Genomic DNA, 18,994 nt, shown 5'->3' on the forward strand with positions numbered 1-18,994 from the left:
GGCCTGAGCCCCGCCCCTCCTCGGGCTGCGTCGCTCAACTCGGGTCCGCGGGCGGGCGGGCGGGGGAGGGGCCGGAAGCGCCTGTCAGGGGCAGCACCGGCGGGCGGAAGTGGGGCAGGTCCCGCCCCCCGGGGCTGCTGGGGCCCGCCCCTCCCCCAGCGCTGCGCGCGACGGGGGCGCTGTGAGGCGGGGTTACAGTCCCGGCGCGGGGGGGGGGGGGGGCGCTCCCTTGCGCAGGAATTCCCCCGCCGTGAGAGATGGGGAAACTGAGGCAGGGGGCGGTGACCTGGCCGCCGGCCAGCAGCCGCGCCGAGCTTTGACCTCGGGCCCTTCCGAGCCCTGCTCTGCCTCGCTCCTCACGAGGCCACGGTGAGGGTCGCCGCTGGTGGCCCTCAGAGCCGGGGCCTGAGCCCGCTGTGCCGCGCCCCGTCGGTTATTATCCTTCCCGGGGAGCCCGCTGTGAGCCGGCCCGGCCTGACACTCGCTGGGGGCGGGTCCTGCTCCGAGCCGGGGGCTGGAGGCCCCCTGAGGTCCCTGCCCGCCCTGTGGCCCGGGCCTGAGCGGCCTCCACCAGGAGCTGGGCGGCCCGCTGGTCTTTTAGAGGTGGTATTTTATTCATCGCCACGGGGGCTGCCACCGAGCAGCGGTTGGCCAGTGAAAGAGTTAACGGTGTTTTCTGACTTCGGCTAAGTTCCTTTTCTGTTCCGTAGCCAACCCCAGCAAAACGTTACGGCTGCCAGAAAATACCAGCGCGCTCCGCCGACGGCCCGGGGCCAAGGCGATTGTGCAGTGCACCCCCGTCAGGGCCCTGGGGAGCTGTAACACGGCAATCCGGGGACATGGTAAAAGTTCGTCGTGGCTGGCGCCTGGTGGCTTGTGTGCAGAGGGCCTGGACTGTGTTGAGACCTGGTGCGCTCAGATGCAAGTGAGCCAGGTGCACCCAGAGAGTCGTGGTCTACTGAGCTCGGCATGAGCAAGGAGCTGTATTCCCTACTTCCCCGGGCGGGTGTTGGAGATCCGTCAGTTAATAAAGTGCTTTTGACAATCCGGGCTAGTTATGGATAAATACCTTGGCTCATTCGGACAGAAACAGGCCCATGGGGTTTACAGTGCTGTCCTTTCAGATTCGGGCAGCCCCACTGGATTTGCAAGATTAGGAAGGCACGATGCCTAAGGGGATGGTGTCTTGTCCAGAATGCTCTTTACTCCCGTGAGATGATTGTGGGGCTTGAATGTCCCACGGTGGACAGCTGGGATGAGGCAGGATGGTGCAGTGGTTTGGGCCCCTGTCTCTGGCCTGACGCAGCCCTGCTAACTCCTGGGAGATCCCAGTCTAGTGGAAAGAGAGCCTGAGACATGAGGCCCGGTGTGAGAGACCCAGTATGAGGCCCAAGGTTTGAACTAAAGTAGGGGTCGAGCCCTGCTGCTATGAAGCAAAGGTCGTAAGAGTCAGGCTGTGAGCAGAAGTCAGGCCCTGTTATAAAACATGCCTGCTTGCAAGTTCACAGAACCTGGCAAGAACAAGGCTGGTATTGCAAAAACACAAACATTCCTGAGAAGTGCTAAGCACAGGCCACTTGTGATGCTCTGTACCTTCAGGGGGGGACACCCAGCACCCCCACGGTCATCCTTATAATATGATTGTGTGGTATCCAGTGCAAAAATTAGTCATGTCAGGTGTCTTCGGAAGGCTTATGATGCACTGAGCATTGCTGTCATAGTAATGTTATAGGTTGTAATTTTTTTTGTTTGTTTGTTATGAGGCTGAAAATGTGTCCTCATGGCTTAAAACAAGCCCAGGCAAAACTCTCCAAGAGCAGAAGGGCAATTTACACCTCATCAGGGCAGGTATGGGACAAACCCAACCCAGCCAAGCCTCACAGGAACAAAGGACACTGGCCTAGGCAGCAACAAAAGATCTGTTGGACTCTCGAGTGAGTCACCCTCCTTCCCTTGGTCAGTTTGGGACTGTGATGAGGTAATGCTCACCTGACTTTGAAGGGGGGGGGGCAAAGCCAGGAGGGAAGAAAGAACATGATAAAAGGGAGAGACGTTTGCCAGGCTCTTCCTCCCTTTTTCACCTCCATCTACAGACACCACTACCAAGCCACTGAAGCATTGATCAAAGGGGAGAGCCTGGTTGAAGGGCAACCAGCCAGCCTGTGGTGAGAAGCATCTAAGTTTGAAAGGGCATTGAAAGTGTTAAGGTCCGCTTAGAATGCGTTTTGCTTTTATTTCATTTGACCAAATCTGACTTCTTGTTTTTTGACTTCTAATCACTTAAAATCTATATTTTGTGGTTAATAAATTTGTTTGTTTCTTCTACCTGAAGCAGTGTGTTTGATTTGAAGCATGTCGGAGACTCCTCTTGGGATAACAAGCCAGGTGCATATCAATTTCTTTGTTAAATTGACAAACTCATGTAAGCTTGCCGCGTCCAGCAGGCATAACTGGACACTGCAAGATGGAGCTTCCTAGGGTTGTGTCTGGGACTGGAGATATTGGCTAGTGTCATTTGGTTGCACAATCCAAGCAGCGGCTGGCCAAAAGTGCTCACTCACGTAACTGGGAGCAGCTTACATGCCAGAGGCTGTGCGTGACCAGCCCAGGAGTGGGGGTTCTCGCAGCAAAGCAGGGTAAGCCTGGCTCCCAGCGTCAAGGATTGGAGTGACCTAGCAGATCACCGGTCCAGATAACACCAGGGGAACGTCACACCACTCACGCAAGCACATTCCAGCAGTGAGGTACCAGAACACCCCGATACCTAATACGGTACAAACACACTCCTCAAAGATAACAGGAACATGCTGACCCCTCTTAAAGATAAGGTCAGGATGACAGGGTGATGGATAGAAATGTTCTCATTGAACCAACACGTACAAGGTGATGGGTGGTAACTAACTGCATCAGAGAGGCAACACTTAACTTGTTTGTATCGAGGTATAAAGAGGTCTCAGAGGGGGTGTCTTTGTCTGGCCTGGCGGGAATGGAAAGTCCCACCATTCACAGGGCTGGTCCATTGTAACGGGCATACATGGCTCAGTGGTTCTGTAGAGTCGACAGGATACTAGGACCATGTGTCATCAATAATAGACCCGGCCAGGCGCCTTCGCTACTGAAACGGATCTGTGGTTTTATTAGGCCGTTTGGTCGAGGTGTGCCGCGTCGGCTGTCTGCGCAGAGCTAGGGCAGCACGCTGAAAGACCACATGTACACGCCGCCAATGACTGACTACAGCCCAGGCAGGGAGGTTTTCTACAACCCAGTCATTTCGTGACACAGTTTCACAAAGTCACCCCCAGGTCAGAAGCGATGCAGCCAGAGCCACCAAATTGTCACCAGCCGTGCCCCTGGGGGGTGGCTCATGCCTCGTCCCTTCGTTTCCGGCACCCGTGTGACTCCTCACTATGCCAACTGTGATGGTGCCTGGCTTTTTTGACAGGTGAGGAACAAATCACAAAATACCGATCCCCCGCCCCCATGAATAATGTAATAGCTACTTAGAAGGAAGAAGCAGCAGGCAGACCTGGAAGCAGGAGCTGCCGCTGCTACTCAAGTTGGCGTGGCTGGGGGAGCATGAGGTGGCCCCGGGGTGTTGGCATCAACTCCTTTTGCCCATGCATGGGGCCCATTGAGGACGTGCCAGCCCCATCCCTGCCCACTGCAAACTCTATGCAGCCCAGGCTTAACTGCTGCAATCCTGCCATGGCTCACCAAGTCGTGGTTACGCAGCAGCGCCCCGATAAAGTGACTCCTGGGCGTGGTGAACTGCCACAGTAACAAGGCAACTACGAGAGGTGCTATACCAAGATTTGCACCTCACGCAGCCCCACATGCTTTGAATTTTGGGGAGTGGCATTTGGCTACTGCAGAGAGTGAGTTGTGACATTGAAATCCACCCCGAATTTGCCCTTAAATCTGTCGATATTTATCAAGTCAATTAAAAACAAGCGAACATGCGAAATGGATGTTGTGGCTTTTGGGAATTCTTGGGTGGGCTGCACCTCACTTGCTTGGGCTGACGAGCCGCCCTTGCCAGACATCCAGGGGGTGCTGCCCTTGAGAAGATCAGCAATATTGCTAGCTGGCCAGGAGCGTAAAGCCCAGTGGCCAGAGACCATTAAGGAAAATAAAACTAACCCTGGCAAAGGACTGACACACCAAAAAATATAGCAGAGAGTGGGACTTTACTGGGAAGAAAAAGCAGGATGAGCTGCATTCCCTGAAGACACTACGCAACCAGCTTACCCGGGGGCAGCTTGTACTTGTCCTCTGATTATCCCAATTCCTGTATATGTGGAAGCGGAGACAGGATGAGCTCTACCCTGACATCTGGTGGCGAGTCGTGGCGGGTTGTGGAAAAGAACTCCAGGGGGTGATCTCATTTGCACACCCACCCCGCCTAGATGGTCACTTTGGCTGCTGTGGGATCCCCAGTTTCTCTGCTATTGGAACGGACCCCCTAGATACTGAACCCGGCCCTTGTTGTGCCAACTCTGACGGGCAGAAGGGTTACATATGGAAACATAGCTTTCAGCAAATCCCTTCTCTGTAATCAGCTGCAGTGATTGCCCTGAAGTTCTCCGAGTGAATTACTCCTGTCACTTTATCAGGTACTTTTGCTTGTGTGGTAACATCTCTGGAGTGAAGATAACCAGAACCGCTTTTGCTTTGATGGCGTTTTCCTCACGCAGAGCTCAAAGGTGAGCAGGCCAGCCTGCCTGTCAGTCAGTCCGGGGCTCTAATGCCTAGCTCACTGGGCCTCATGTATTCCCCATTATGTGACTACAGTGTATCCAAGGGATTCGAAGTGGTGTCCACAGAGTAGCTGGGAGAGATGCAATATGGCCTAGTGCCCAGGGGGCTGGCCTGGCCTGGCCTGGCCCAGGCTGTAGAAGTCCTGGTTTCACATCGCAGCTCTGGCAGGTGACAGTGTATGAGTCCTACTGTGCTACAACACCTCCCCACAGCAAGGCTCTCTGATCTGTACTGGGGCTTCCCAGGTCGATGCAAACACAGGCTAGGTACAGTCTTCAGGTGAGTGGGTTATTTACTGAAAGATTAGAAGGAAGGTGCTTGAGCAAGAAGTCCTGTGACTCCTTTATCTCACATGAGATGCAGAGCAAAGGAAAAGTGCCCAGGAGCTTAGACTCTCTTTATAATCATTGGCCAAAGGTTGATCACACATCTGACCTTTGAAATGAAGAGCTGAATTGTCTTCTTCTGGGACTAGGCTGCCCTCCAGGCAAACACACCGAGCTCCTTGTCTGTTACTAACTCTGAAGGTAATGAGCGCAGATTAAAACTAAGCCTTGTTAACCACAGCACCCCAGTTGCTCAAAAGCGTTCAGAACTGGGGAACTTTGGTATTAACTCCAGAGGCATAGCGGCTTTGCTAAGCAGTTGCTTGAAGCTACTGAGAAGAATTTGTTTGGTTTGACCTTTCTGTAAGGTATGTTCCCCTGATGTTTTAATGTGTTTTTCTGTTGTGATCAAGGCTGGCTGGTGTCTTATGTCTAGAGTTTAGGTGTAAATGTAATTAGCTTTGACAATGCTTTTTGCATCTACAAGGGTGGAAGTTGCTTCCAAACTGCAGGCTATGTATGCCTTGTTCCTGTGCTTTGCATATGGGGAGCTTTTAGGCATATAAGCCTGTTGTAGGGAGGTGGCCCTTAATCTGTAGTTTATAGGCTAGTACCTGAAGATGAAGGAAATCACTTAATGCAGAAAAAGGGGAACCTGACAAATATATATATATATATATATATATTTTTTTTTTCCAAAAAAGGAGAGGGGGCAATCTAATAGCGTTGCTCTCAGGTCTTCTATTGTCTGCCTTCAAAGGGCTGTAGAAACTAGCTCAGGGTATGCAGAGGCCAGTAACCGAAAATGAAAAGAAATAATTTTTACTCTTTCCCTTTAAAATTCCCCTGCGAACTGTCTTCTGTGAGTTTCACATGTTCTTCTGGCTTGTGATCCTTACAGCATAACATTATGCTAGTGTGTAACTGACTAGTCTGGGTTCCCTGTCCCAGCTGAATGGAAGGTAACAGTAACCAGACAGTGCTAGGTGTAAGGTAGTGACTTAGTTTCCCTCCCCACCCCAGTTAAAGGGCTACTAGAATAACTGATTGATAAATTAGAGCTCGCTAAGAGAAAAGCCCCAGGAGTGACTCAAGGACAGGAAAACCTGCCTCACACAGAGAGACTCCAGGAGCTAGATCTGTTTAGTTTAATTAAGTGAATGCTAAGGCGTGACTTGATTGGTTCCCAAGTACTTACATGAGGAACAGAAATGTAATAATAGAGAGCTCTTCTGTCTAGCAGAGAACGGGCTAACACAGTCCAATGGCTGGGGAAGTTGAAGAAGATAAATTCAAACGGGAAATAAAGCGTAAATTTACAACAGGGAGGGTAACTAACCATTCCAACAATTTACCAAAGGTCATGGTGGATTCTCCATCACTGGCAACTTCTAAACCCAGACTGGCTGTTTTTCTGAAAGATCTGTTCTTGTTCAAGCAGGAATTAATTCAGGGCAGGTCTCTGGCCTGTGCTATACAGCAGGTGATCACAAGGGCTGAATGATTTACAAATTCTGCTTCTCCCCCTGTGTCAGCTTGAGGGGTTCCAGTCTCGTGCTATGGTTGCCTGCGTTTCGAGAGCACTGAGATGCATTAAGCAGTGTCCCCATCTGTGACAGGGGTAATGCCACAGGAAGAAGTGTTGGGGCCTGACTGATTTCTCTCCTAGCCCAAAGGCCGGGGCGGGGAAGTTGGAGCTGAAGGTTACAGGCATGACTATGAATTTGTATAGGGTAACAATCTGCAGTGCATAGAGTCTGTGCAAAGACCTGCCCGTGGGAAAGCTGACGGTCAGCGTCTGTGCTTAATCTTTTCCCCAGCTTTGGGAGGAGACTCGCCCCTACCTCACAGCGGGCTGCACAGCTGAACATGCTAATGTTCAGAAAGAGATTTGGCTGGCTCTGATACTGGCGAACAGCAGCTGGCCAGGAATCCACTGGCTCAAACCCAGTGGCGCTCAACCCTGTGAATCTCTGGGCAAGGGTCAGGTTATGCAACCAGGAGCAAGTGTCTGGTGCTGTAATACAGAGGGAATGGAATGGAATGAATACACCCCTAGGTGGGCGGTGGGTGGAGAGGAGCTCATAACTAGGGTGGAGACCAGCAACTCTTGAGGCGAGACTGTGGGTGGTCAGCCCAGAGCATCTACTGAGACTTTCAAGACAAACGAGAAGTCAAAAAGGTGGGTGCATCACTTGTGTCTCACTGAGGTGCCTAGGATATAAAACCTGCCAGCAAGTAGCTTCGTGGTCTCTCTCTCTTGGGTTTTCGTAGAGCACCAGGCTGCAGCACAGGGGTGGGGAACCTTTTGTCTATCGGGGGCCACTGACCCACAGAAAAAAATCTGTCACAGGCCACACACAGCCCTGCAGGGGGCGCGGTGGCTCAGAGCTTCCCCTAGGCTCTGGGGTGGGGCCAGAAATGAGGGGTTCAGTGTGCAGGAGGGGGCTCCAGGCTGTGGCAGGGGCTTGGGGTGCAGGGTCTGGGAGGGAGTTAGGATGTGGTAGGGGACTTAGGGCTGGGCCAGGGGGTTAGGGTGCACGTGGGGGTGTGGCGTCTGGGATGGAGTTAGGGTGTGGGAGGGGGTTGCAACCTGGGGCAGGCAGTGTGGGTCGGGGAGTGGGGTCTCGGAGGGTATTAAGGTGAGGGAGGGGGTTCTGACCTGGGGCAGCGGGTTGGGGTGCTGGGTGCAGGGTCTGGGAGGGAATTAGGGTGCAGGGGGGGCTCAGGGCTGGGGCAGGGGTTGGGGTGCAGGTCAGGGTGTGGGGTCTGGGAGGGAGTTAGGGTGTGGGAGGGTGTTACGACCTGGGGCAGGGAGTTTGGGGTGCAGGTTCCAGCCGAGCAGCGCTTACCTCAGGTGGTTTCTGGTCGGTGGCGCAATAGGACTAAGGGAGGCTCTGCCCTGGATCTGTGCTGCTCCCAGAAGTGGCCGGCATGTCCAGCCTCTGGCAGAGGGGTCAGGGGGCTCTGTGCATGCCGCTGCCCCCACAGCACCCATTGGCCGCGGTTCCTAGCCAATGGGAGCTGCGGAGCCGGTGCTGGGGGCATGGGCAGTGTGCAGAGCTTCCCTGACGGTCCCAGCGCCATGGGGCTGCAGGGCCATGCCGGGTCACTTCTGGGAGCTGTGCAGAGCTGACCGGACCTTTAACGGCCTGGCAACCCCAGCTTCCCTCCTGCAGCGGGGCAAGCCGGTGCTCGTGGCTCCAGCCCTGGGGGGGGATGGGGTGCAGAGCTCGGGGCTTCCAGCCTGCGGCACGGAGAGTTGCCATAGGTTCCCCACCCCTGCGGTAGCATGTTAACACTGATGCTTTTACGTGGGGAGCTGTTGGCATAGTGTGCACTCAACCAGGGTAGCAAAGTCACATCTGGGCACCTGCTCTAATGTGTCTTCTCTTCCACCCCGCCCTCGCTCTGGTCCCAGGGAGATGGCAGCCCGGTGGGCCGTGCTGGGGCTGTTGGCTGCCTGCCTGGCCAGTGCTGCGAAGGAATCGGTGCTGAACATGTGCATGGATGCCAAGCACCACAAAACCCAGCCAGGCCCGGAGGGGGCGCTGCATGGCCAGGTAAGGCAGTGCTGGCCCAGTGACACACGTCAGGCTGATGCCACGCCCCTTGGGGCGCTGGGTGACGAATAACTGAGTCACCCGGACCTGTCGTCCCTTCCAGTGCAGGCTTGTTCCTTCCCACTCGGGACTGGTGGCTTAGCAGACGGTGCCTGGGGGAGCCAAGTGTGCTAGGGGGAATGTGTTTGCAATGCACCAAGACTGTTTTCACGGGGCCGGGCTCTGTGGCCCTCTCCCATAGGGCTAGTCTCGCGAGGTGACTCCTGGATGGGCTGCAGGATCTGGCCCTCACTGACACTGTCCGATTGGGCGTGCCTTCCCCCCACCTCTTTCCCCAAACCTTGCAGCGTTGGACCTGGCTGTCTTGCGGTAGCAAAACCAGCCCACGCAAACCAGGCAACAGGGGCCACTTTGTCCTTCTGAAACCAAGCCCACCCCTTGCTGATCCCGCAGGGTGAGCAGCATGAGCGGACCCACCCGTCACACTCCCTGTATCCTAGGCGTGGACCCCCCGTTCGTTGGTTGCGTGAAGTGCTTTGAGAGCCTCAGGCAGAAGGGCAAAATGCTATCCCCACCATGGGCCTGGCCTCTGCAGGAGCAGTCCCGCCGTGCAGCACTGGAGGCCGGTGATGCTGCTGCATCCACAGCATCCTGTCTGCCCCCCGGGCGCGAGCGGCCAGAGTCCCCTGCGCACCCGTCCCTTGCTGTGTTCACAGTGTGTCCCGTGGAAAGACAACGCCTGCTGCACGGCCAACACCAGCATGGAGGCTCACCAGGACCAGTCCTACCTGTACAGCTTCAACTGGGACCACTGCGGGGTGATGCCAGACAAGTGCAAGCAGCACTTCATCCAGGACACGTGTCTGTACGAGTGCTCGCCCAACCTGGGGCCCTGGATCCACCAGGTCAGGGGGCGCTGGGCTGGGCGCTGCGGGCGGGAGAGCAGGCTGGCTTGGTGCATGTGCTCACGGCTCCCTCTAGTGGCGGGTCCCAGTGACTCACAGCGGGCTGCTTAGAGGAGTCACTCTTTCAGCTCAAGCAGTAGAGACATGTGCTTGCAGTGCTGAAGGTCCCGGGTTCAATTCCCCCTGACAATTAGTGACCCTGTATCCAGCTGGGGCCCATTGCATGAGGGTAGGACAATCTCCTCCAAAGGCTCCTGGGGGCAGGTGGCTGCCATGAAGAAAACCTCCCTTGTGTTTTATGGACCTCTCGGGTCCCACCAGTACAGTTGCGCTCCAGGACTCCAACAGGCTGCCTCTGTCCCGGCGTGATGGGGCTCGTACTGGGTGCATGGGGGGGATGCAGTCTTAGAGATTGCATTGACTTGGCTTCTTCCAAACCCCTGGCTGGGAGCAGAGGAGCTCTGCTGGACACCGAGCTGGGGTGCTCTGCACGGGATCCCCGTTGGACTGTGGGTGCTGCAGCTCAGGTGTGCGGGGAGGCTGCTGTGAGGCTCTCCCGTCCCCTGGGGCCTGGGCCTGGTTCTGCTGGGACGCGCACTGGCTCCGTGCAGTGGTGCTATATCGGGGGGGGGGGTGGGGGAGAGCATGTGTGTAACCCCTGCTCCCTGGGGCGGCTTGGGGGTGACTGTTGCCCCCTGGGCGCCCAGAGCTGCCCCCTGATGCTCACAGCCCCGGGTCCTGGCAGGCGGATACCAGCTGGCGCCGGGAGAGGATCCTCAACGTCCCGCTGTGCAAGGAGGACTGCGAGCAGTGGTGGGAGGACTGCAAGGACGCCGTCACCTGCAAAGAGAACTGGCACAAGGGCTGGAACTGGACCTCGGGTCAGTGAGCGGCTAAGAGCCAACCCACCCCACGCAGAGCGCCTAGGGTTGCCAGGCATCTGGTTTTCGACCCTAATGCCAGGTTGAAAAGGGCCCCGGTGGCTCCAGTCAGTACCGCCGACCGGGCCGTTAAAAGTACGGTCGATGGGGCAGTGGGGGCCTGGGGCTAAGGCAGGCTCCCTACCTGCCCCAGTTCCACACACTCCCGGAAGCAGCTGCCAGGTCCCTGTGGCCCCGAGGCACATGGGCTGCCCATGCCCTGAGTGCTGGCAGCGCAGCTCCCATTGGCCGTGAACTGCGACCAATGAGAGCTGCGGGGGTGGCTCCTGCAGGCGCGAGGGCAGCGCGCGGAGCTTCCCTGTCTGCCCATGAGCCGCGGGGCTGCAGGGACCTGGCGGCCACTTCCTGGGAGCCAGGGAAAGCACCACCAGGACCCTGTGCCCCTCCCACACCCCAACCCCCTTCCCCAGCCTAGAGTCCCCTCCCTCACCCACATTCCTCCCGGACTCTTCCCACACCCCAACCTCTCAGCCCCAGCCTAGAGCCCCCTCCTGTACCCCAAACCCCTCATCCCCAGCCTCACCCCAGAACCCGCACTCCCCTCCCACACCCCAACCCCTCAGCCCCAGCCCAGAGCCCCCTCCTGTACCCCAAACCCCTCAGCCCCAGCCTCACCCCAGAACCCGCACTCCCCTCCCACACCCCAACCCCTCAGCCCCAGCCTAGAGCCCCCTCCTGTACCCCAAACCCCTCATCCCCAGCCTCACCCCAGAACCCGCACTCCCCTCCCACACCCCAACCCCTCAGCCCCAGCCTAGAGCCCCCTCCTGTACCCCAAACCCCTCATCCCCAGCCTCACCCCAGAACCCGCACTCCCCTCCCACACCCGAACCCCTCAGCCCCAGCCCAGAGCCCCCTCCTGTACCCCAAACCCCTCATCCCCAGCCTCACCCCAGAACCCGCACTCCCCTCCCACACCCCAACCCCTCAGCCCCAGCCTAGAGCCCCCTCCTGTACCCCAAACCCCTCATTCCCAGCCTCACCCCAGAACCCGCACTCCCCTCCCACACCCCAACCCCTCAGCCCCAGCCTAGAGCCCCCTCCTGTACCCCAAACCCCTCATCCCCAGCCTCACCCCAGAACCCGCACTCCCCTCCCACACCCCAACCCCTCAGCCCCAGCCCAGAGCCCCCTCCTGTACCCCAAACCCCTCATCCCCAGCCTCACCCCAGAACCCGCACTCCCCTCCCACACCCCAACCCCTCAGCCCCAGCCTAGAGCCCCCTCCTGTACCCCAAACCCCTCATTCCCAGCCTCACCCCAGAACCCGCACTCCCCTCCCACACCCCAACCCCTCAGCCCCAGCCTAGAGCCCCCTCCTGTACCCCAAACCCCTCATCCCCAGCCTCACCCCAGAGCCCGCACCCTCAGCCGGAGCCCTCACCCTGCTCCCATACCCCAAACTCTGCCCCAGCTCGGTGAAAGTGAGTGAGGGTGGGCGAGAGCGAGTGCCGGAGGGGGGGGGGGGGGGGGATGAAGCAAGCAGGAGGCGGGGCCTTGGAGAAGGGGCGGGGCAGGGGCATTCAGTTTTGTTGTGCAATTAGAAAGTTGGCAACCCTAAGCACGCGGCAGGGCAGAGCCAGGCTGCTGCAGGCTGGGGGGTGGCTGGAGCAAGGGCCCCGGCTAGGGGATGGGGTCACATCTTGTTGGGTGGGTTCAGGAGCTTCTGATTGGAAAAGGGGCTCATATTTCTCTCTGCCCTTGACGACAGCAGCCCTCTGACTGGCTACAGACTGAGGGCTGGCGTCCGGAGAGCAGTCCTGGGAGTGAGGGGTTGAGGGCTGTAGTCTCCTCTGGTCTCTGTGCTATCCCCAGCTGGGCTCGAAAGGTGGAGAGGAGTGGGCTGGAACACGGCACCCGTTGCGTGGATAAAAAGCCGGCTAACTGGCAGGTCTCGCAATGGAGCTGTCAATGGGGAATCATCGCTGAGCGGGTGTGTTCCCAGTGGGGTCTCGCAGGGATTGGTTCTTGGTCCTGCTCTACTAAACTTTTTGATTCATGTCCTGGAAGAAATGAAATCGTCCCGGACAAAGTTTGCAGGTGACTGAAAAATTGGGGGAGTGGTAAATAACGAAGAGGACACGTCACTGATACAGAGCGATTAAGCTGGGCCCAGGCAATCAGTATGTGTTTTAATACAGAAAAATGTACACATCTGGGATCAAAGACTGTCGGCCGTATTCACTCAGTGGGGACTCAATCCTGGGAAGCAGAGACCAGGGAAAAGATTGGAACGACGGTGGGGGGGAGGCGGGTAGACAGACATGGATAATCAGCAGAACAGGAGCTCCCAGTCCGATACTGTGGCCAAGAGGACTAATGTGATCCTGAGATGCTTAAACAGGGGACTCTCGAGTAGGAGCAGAGAGGTTATGTACCTCTTGTGTTTGGCACTGTTGCGACCGCTGCTGGAATCCTGGGTCCAGCTCTGGTACCCCCCGTTCCAGAAGGATGTTGAGTGGAAAGGGGTCCAAGAAGAGCCATGAGATTGATGAACGATTAGAAAACCTGCCTTGTAGGGATAGATTCAAGGAGCTCAATCTGTTTAGCTCAACAGAGAGAAGGTTGGGGTAACTTGGTTACAGTTTAGAAGCAGCTACGTGGGGAACCAGCTATTTAGTAATGGGCTCGTCTGTCTAGCAGAGAAAGATCTAACCCAGTCCAATGGCTGGAAGTTGAAGCTAGACACGTTCAGGCTGGAAATAAGGTGGACATTTTTAATGGTGAGAGTCATTAACCACTGGAACAATTTACCAAGGGTCATGATGGAGTCGCCTCCGCTGGCAATTTTTAAATTAAACTTGGCTGTTTGTTTGTTTGTTCTGAAAGCTCGGCTCCAGGGATTATTTGGGGGCAGGTCTCTGGACTGTCTTGCTATGCAGGAGGTCAAACTAGCTGATCCCAGTGGTTGCGTCTGGTCTTGGAATCCATGAATATTGTGTTAGCAGAACTCCCTAGGAGAAGGATCAAAGTGCACTGGCGGAGGTCTGGGAGGAAGCCAGCCCCCAACCCCAGTGCTTCTTGGTGTATCATTCTTACTAGCACTAAACCGTCTATCTTTGTTGCTCAGACAAAAGCAAGCCCCTCCAGCCCAGGGGGGTGAGAGCCCAGACAGCCACTCTAGGATAAATCCAGGAGGTGAGTGACGTGGCTACAAGCCCTTGAATTTCACCTCATAGGGAAGGACAGTTTCTCCCACAAGCCAGCTGGGCCAGTGCCAGATCAGCCAGTAGCCACGGACAGGCGGATGCCTAGCAGCCAGAGATGGGGAAGGCTTGCTAGATGGAGTCAAGCCACAGCTTGCTCACTGCCACCCTCTCTCTTCCTTTCCAGGGACCAACCAGTGTCCCCGCGGCTTCATGTGCCAGCCGTTCAAGTACGTCTTTCCCCGGCCGGCGGACCTGTGCGAGAAGATCTGGTCCAACTCGTACAAATACACCCTGGAGCACCGGGGCGGCGGGCGCTGCATCCAGATGTGGTTCGACCCTGCCAATGGGAACCCCAACGTGGCTGTGGCCAAGTACTACGCCGAGAACGGGAGAGATGCCTCTCCTGCACCATGGGCTGTCCTGCTGCTCCTGCCTCCTGCTCTCCTGTCCCTGCTCTGAGCAGCCGGGAGCTGCTGGTCCTTGGGTCTTGAAATAGCAGGGCTTGGTGGCCCTACCTATGGCCTCTGACTCTGGCAGCTCCACTGGCTTATATAGGAAGCATTTCTTCTCTGGGCGCGGAGTGTGTCCACCCTGCGGCCCTGCCTTGGGCTCTGGCCGGCAGATGATTCAGGATTCTGTCCAGCTGCTTCTAACCTGGACAAGATGCAATAGAACCAGTTTTGCCCCATCCTCTCCTGCCCTTGAACTTCACTCCATGGTTTTATTGTCTCAGTGTTCTCCTGCCACGCTCCTCTCTTCTAGCAGGCTCTGGGGGCAGATCCCGCCGTGTCCCTGGGGATCTGAGCTCTGGAACATGCAGTGACTTGTTGGTTAGATGCACTTCCTCTGTTGGGTACCAGAGATACGATGGTGCCCCTCAGCCCTCCATCGACAGGATTGGCCACTGTCTTTGCACTTGAATGTGCAGAGTGGGAGAAACCCCATAGGGAAGACAGCAAATATTTGGGGCTAGGCAGGGGAGAGGAGGGTGCGAAGGGTGCAGGGGAAAGGCATTGGGATGCCTTGGGGGACGAGAATTGCCAGGAGAAGAAGAGGGCTTTTGGATCCTCTCATCCAGCCTTGCTCTGTCTCCTTCCCTGCCATTCTGCGCCCCCTGGAAATACAAGTGTCCTCTCTCCTCCCCTGGCTCGCAGCCTGCCCTGGTGTCTCCGCTTCAGCCCAATGGACCATCCTCTCTGTGGCTTTGGGTGGAGGGGGGGGTGATTTGAGTTTTGGGGGCGTGGCCCTGTATGAGCACAGAGGCATCGCCACCCCATCCTTGCATACCTAGCTGCCGGTTCTGCTGTGAGACTAGGTCTCTCCCACCTCCTGTGCCACTCTCCAATTCCTCTTCTGTTCGAGCTCCCCCACCCTAGCCAAGATCCCGGAGGGCTCTCGGTTCCCGGCCTCTGCTCTGGCAGAAAACTAACTGGAAGTGCTGCCCAGCCGGGCCGCAGGCAGTGCCTGGCCAGCGCCAGAGTCTCTGTGCCCCGTAGTGACTGATTGGGCTCTGACCCGCTGTGTTGCTATGGCTAATGCTCCCAGTGCTGGCTGCAGACCCCACAACTTCCTACAGCCCGTAGAACCGGAGCAATGCTTGGGAACACAGTCCTGCCCCCTGCTGGCCACCACATTGCCAGCCAGATGCCCCCGGGGACCACCATGGGGAGTTGCTGGAAATCTGAGCCCCTCTAGCTTGTGTCTGCGACTGTGGCTAAATAAACTCTCCCAGCCCTGCTCTCTGTGCTCGTCTCTTCCTTGACACATAGACACTTGCCACCGCTTGCTTCCCAGTGGTGCAAAGGTGCAGCTGGGCCCAGCCAGAGGTACCAGCTGGCTTGGAGTTAGGCCCCTCTGTCTAAACTGAGAGAGAGAGTGGGCGGCTGGGCCAGTGCAGAGTTGGTTCAAACACTGCCCATAACTACTGGTAGCAGTAGGGTGACCATCTGTCCTGTTTTTAAAGGGACAGTCCCGTTCTGGGGGACTTTTTCTTATATTGGCACCTACTACCTCCCACCTCCTGCACCGTTTTTTCACAATTGCTATCTGATAACCCTAGTTATCAGGGACCACACGCATGACTCTAGCTGTCCAGGGGGTCCTCTGGAAACCAGCCTTGGTATGCTTTGGCTTCAGGGGGGTTTAGATGAGTGTCTGGTTAAAGCCGACTTCTGCAGGATTCTGTCCCGTCTAGGGGCAGAAATAAACTTTGCCCTGCTCCCCTACGCACCCGCAACTGTCCTGGAACATGCCTGCACAATGCTAAACCCATAGACTAGCCAAGGGCAAGTAACCCTCTCCCCTGAGCCAATGTAAACACAAACTAGGCTGGATAAAGGAAGCACCTGCCTCCTCTGGTGACACGTTCTAATCACATGGAATAAAGTAGGTCATAGATTCAAATCCATAAGGGTTGCGTGTGATCATCCAGCCTCACCTCCTGTACAGCACTGGCCACAGACCTGCCCCCCGTAATAATCCCCAGAGAAGATATTTTAGAACAGCCAGTCTGGATTTTAAAATTGCCAGTGACGGAGAATCCACCATGCCCCTTGGGAAATGGATCCAAAGGTTAATTACGCTCCCCATTTAAAAATGTGTACCTTCTCTCCAGTCAGGCCTGGTCTGCTAGGGTGGGCACTGCCCGCCATAGCTGTTGGACAGTAGCTCCTGGGTGCATAGTCCAGTCCAGAATCTCTACTCTGCTCCCCCAGTGGAGTCATTATTCTGGAGTGAAGTCGCTCTCCGTCAGCTGAGTGCCAACCAAGGGAGTTGTTCTGGAATAGCCGTGCGAGTCAGCTTCCCCCCCTTATTCAGGAGCTGTGCCTGGTGCCGTTCTGAGCTTGAGCTAAACAGTCTCCTGCTGGGCTGGGCTGCAGTCCTGTATGCAGAGCTGGCTGGAGGACAACAATTCAGTTTTGCAACAACTTCCAAGCTCCTGCACAGAGACTGCCTGGCAATGAAACCAAGCCTGGGAACCGTCGGTGTGAAATGGCGTTGTACCAAAATGGCTCTTGTCTGATCAAGCGACTGAGGGGGTTGAGTGGGGTGTCTCAGGACAGACGTCAACCCCAAAATCCTTCCTGGTGCAAACTCTGTCAAAACAGAGCCACCAGCAAACTGCCTTGGGTTTGACAAAACGCCCAATATGATGTCATTCCACGTTGGCAAAGGTCCCAACCAGCTCTCCCTGCATCCAGGGCTGTCTAGCCGTAGTGGGGGTTACCTGTGTTTAAAGAGGTGGAGACCAGGCCAAAGTAGACTACATCACTTTTAGGAGCTACTGCCCTCTGGCTTAATCTGGAAGGAGACAGTCAGAAAGACGAAGCTGCAGCTGAATGGGGAACGGCCAATGGCTGGGGACAAAGAACGCTGTTTCCTGCTGCTAGAATTACAGCGATGCTACGCTGAGCACTGACTGACGGGACTGGGGAAGGCAGAGAAATAACTTAGCTGAAGCGTGATGGGAAGGGGAACTGCTGGCCACAAGGAATGCAAGGTCTATGTGAGCTCCCAGCCACCATCTGGCAGCATGCCCAGCAATGCTCGTGTCTACAGCTGGCACAGCCCTGGTTGTGTGGTCTCCAGGCTACTGTATTGGACCCCATGTGCTTCCAAGCCAACGGACTCCTGCGGGGGTCCAGACACTATCTCTAGTTCTGGCCTCTTGGGCACATTCCTGGGGTCCAGACTCCCTAGCTAGACCCCCTTCTTTGGATATCAAATCCTGTGGTCCCATATGGTGATCTAGCTACACCCCGTAGTGCAGACACACCCTCCATCTGACACATGAGCCCAGTTCCCTTCCTCGCCCTGATCTGTGATCTCGTCAAACAACGTCATCGGGCTGTTCGATGAAGCCATAAAAGCTTGGGTCCTGGCGTTAACAACACTCCTGGGGCAGCCCCGGGGAAGCCCTGGCAGCTCAGAGAGGAGCAACACATGGAAAAGGGGGACTGTAGAGCATGACCGAGGGGAGCTCAGAAGTGCCAACCAGTGACCCACAGGCACCCAGGAAGGCTGAAGAGCACTGGCCGGATGGCCTAGATCTCACCATCTGAGGCAACTTCTCCATGTCAGGTGACCAGAGATGAGTCTATTTGAAGCAAACTCTGCAACCGCCTCCCTCGGTGCTGGGGGGGTTCGGCAGCTCTCTTGCTAGGGACACCTAGTCAGGCTGGAAGACGTGGCTTGCAAGCACGTGGTCACCAAACGCTTTGGTGGAACAACCAGATTGCCGCTGATGGACATAAACTGCCCAGCCAGCCAGCTCAACTTTCGGACCCAGCCAGAGACCGGTCCAGGATGGCTCTGCAAGGAGCCCACGCACCTTTGGGGGTTTGCCACGGTGACGGTGAAGCGAGCCACCCATGCCTCGCTGGGCTGTGAGGTGGTGAAGGCAGTGGTTTCAATCGGTGGCCCGCAGGGGACCCCTGGAGGTCTGCAGCCTAGGGCTAAGATTTCTGAAGGGGTCTGCACCCCCATATGAAATTTTGCAGGGGTCCGCAATGAAAAAAGGTTGATAACAGCTGGGCGAAGAGCCAGGAGAACCCAGCCCATACAACACACCAAGGAAGAGGAGGAATTAGTTAGGGAGGCGCAGTGGGGTGGGGTGGGCGCGTGGGTGGATGAGGAGCTTTGGGACAGAGTGAAGACGTGGAACAGAGGCTTGGACTAGCTGGGGAACCTTCCTGGCAGCCAGATGGGTGCAGCTGTAGAAGGGTCTCTCAAGGGAGGGGACAAAGGCCCCGTTGCTTGGGCCACAGACTGGTGACAGCCCTGGCCAATTACAACAGGGACCTTGGCCGTCTGCACGGGGTATGCCCGGTGACACCCACTGCAGATGTTGTTCTGTGCTGATGGGGTGGCAGGACCCGGATTAGGAGTAGAGGCTCTCTGATGAAGCTGGCTCTGTGGAGTGGATGGATCTTTGCTCCCTGCTGCACAGGGCACCCCTGACCCAGACCCTCTTTCTGGTGCATCCACTCACCCTCCCTCAGCTGGCTGGAGAATTAGCTGAGTGAGTAAAGCTGTGGCAGCCTCGGAAGAAAGAGAGCCCGAGCTGGAGCAAATGACGCCTAGCCCCTGCCCATCTCCCCTGGGCCCTGCTAGCTGGGGAAGCCAGTCAGCTCTGGTAGCTGGAGACAAGTCCCCATGGAAGTTGCATGGGGCAGGGAGGTTGATTTGAACAATATGCCAAGGCCCCCTGGGGTGAGCAAGGGCAGCCGGGCTGCAGGCAGGATGCCAGGCCCAGAGGGGGTGGGGTGAGGGCAATGGAACATACAGGGAGAGCCTGGCTTGTGGTGAGCAGAGGGGGTCAGAGGACAGGAGCCAACCCTGGCCTCAGTAGTG

General features: G+C 56.5%; 1 protein-coding gene and 1 long non-coding RNA gene across 5 annotated transcripts; both read left to right on the forward strand.

The window, feature by feature from the left end:
• The first annotated feature begins 248 nt into the window (after window positions 1-248).
• Window positions 249-2,331, forward strand: LOC140907491 (uncharacterized). The gene is made up of 2 exons (XR_012157507.2): window positions 249-369; window positions 711-2,331. It is a non-coding gene; the product is annotated as an uncharacterized LOC140907491 (long non-coding RNA).
• A 2,644-nt stretch (window positions 2,332-4,975) lies between these two features.
• Window positions 4,976-15,379, forward strand: FOLR3 (folate receptor gamma). Of its 4 annotated transcripts, none has more exons than XM_073333630.2 (5): window positions 4,976-5,037; window positions 8,506-8,647; window positions 9,364-9,552; window positions 10,298-10,433; window positions 13,827-15,379. In XM_073333630.2, the coding sequence occupies exons 2-5, from the start codon at window positions 8,510-8,512 to the stop codon at window positions 14,099-14,101; spliced, it is 738 nt and encodes a 245-aa protein (XP_073189731.2). In that variant the 5' UTR covers window positions 4,976-5,037; window positions 8,506-8,509; the 3' UTR covers window positions 14,102-15,379. The 4 variants fall into 4 exon arrangements, with proteins under 4 accessions (XP_073189731.2, XP_073189722.2, XP_073189705.2 ...); XM_073333621.2 differs by lacking the exon at window positions 4,976-5,037 and adding an exon at window positions 5,199-5,285; XM_073333604.2 differs by lacking the exon at window positions 4,976-5,037 and adding an exon at window positions 5,237-5,452.
• The last annotated feature ends 3,615 nt before the right edge of the window (window positions 15,380-18,994 follow it).

This window comes from Lepidochelys kempii, chromosome 1 (genome assembly GCF_965140285.1).
Source record: "Lepidochelys kempii isolate rLepKem1 chromosome 1, rLepKem1.hap1, whole genome shotgun sequence".
NCBI classification, from domain to species: Eukaryota; Metazoa; Chordata; order Testudines; family Cheloniidae; genus Lepidochelys; species Lepidochelys kempii.

What these genes read in the sequence shown, in the direction of transcription:
- FOLR3 (XM_073333630.2), top strand. Translation starts at nt 8,510, where the DNA reads ATGGCAGCCCGGTGGGCCGTGCTGGGGCTGTTGGCTGCCTGCCTGGCC. An exon ending in AGGGGGCGCTGCATGGCCAG is followed by an intron (nt 8,648 to 9,363) that starts GTAAGGCAGTGC and finishes CTGTGTTCACAG; the next exon opens with TGTGTCCCGTGGAAAGACAA. An exon ending in GGGCTGGAACTGGACCTCGG is followed by an intron (nt 10,434 to 13,826) that starts GTCAGTGAGCGG and finishes CTTCCTTTCCAG; the next exon opens with GGACCAACCAGTGTCCCCGC.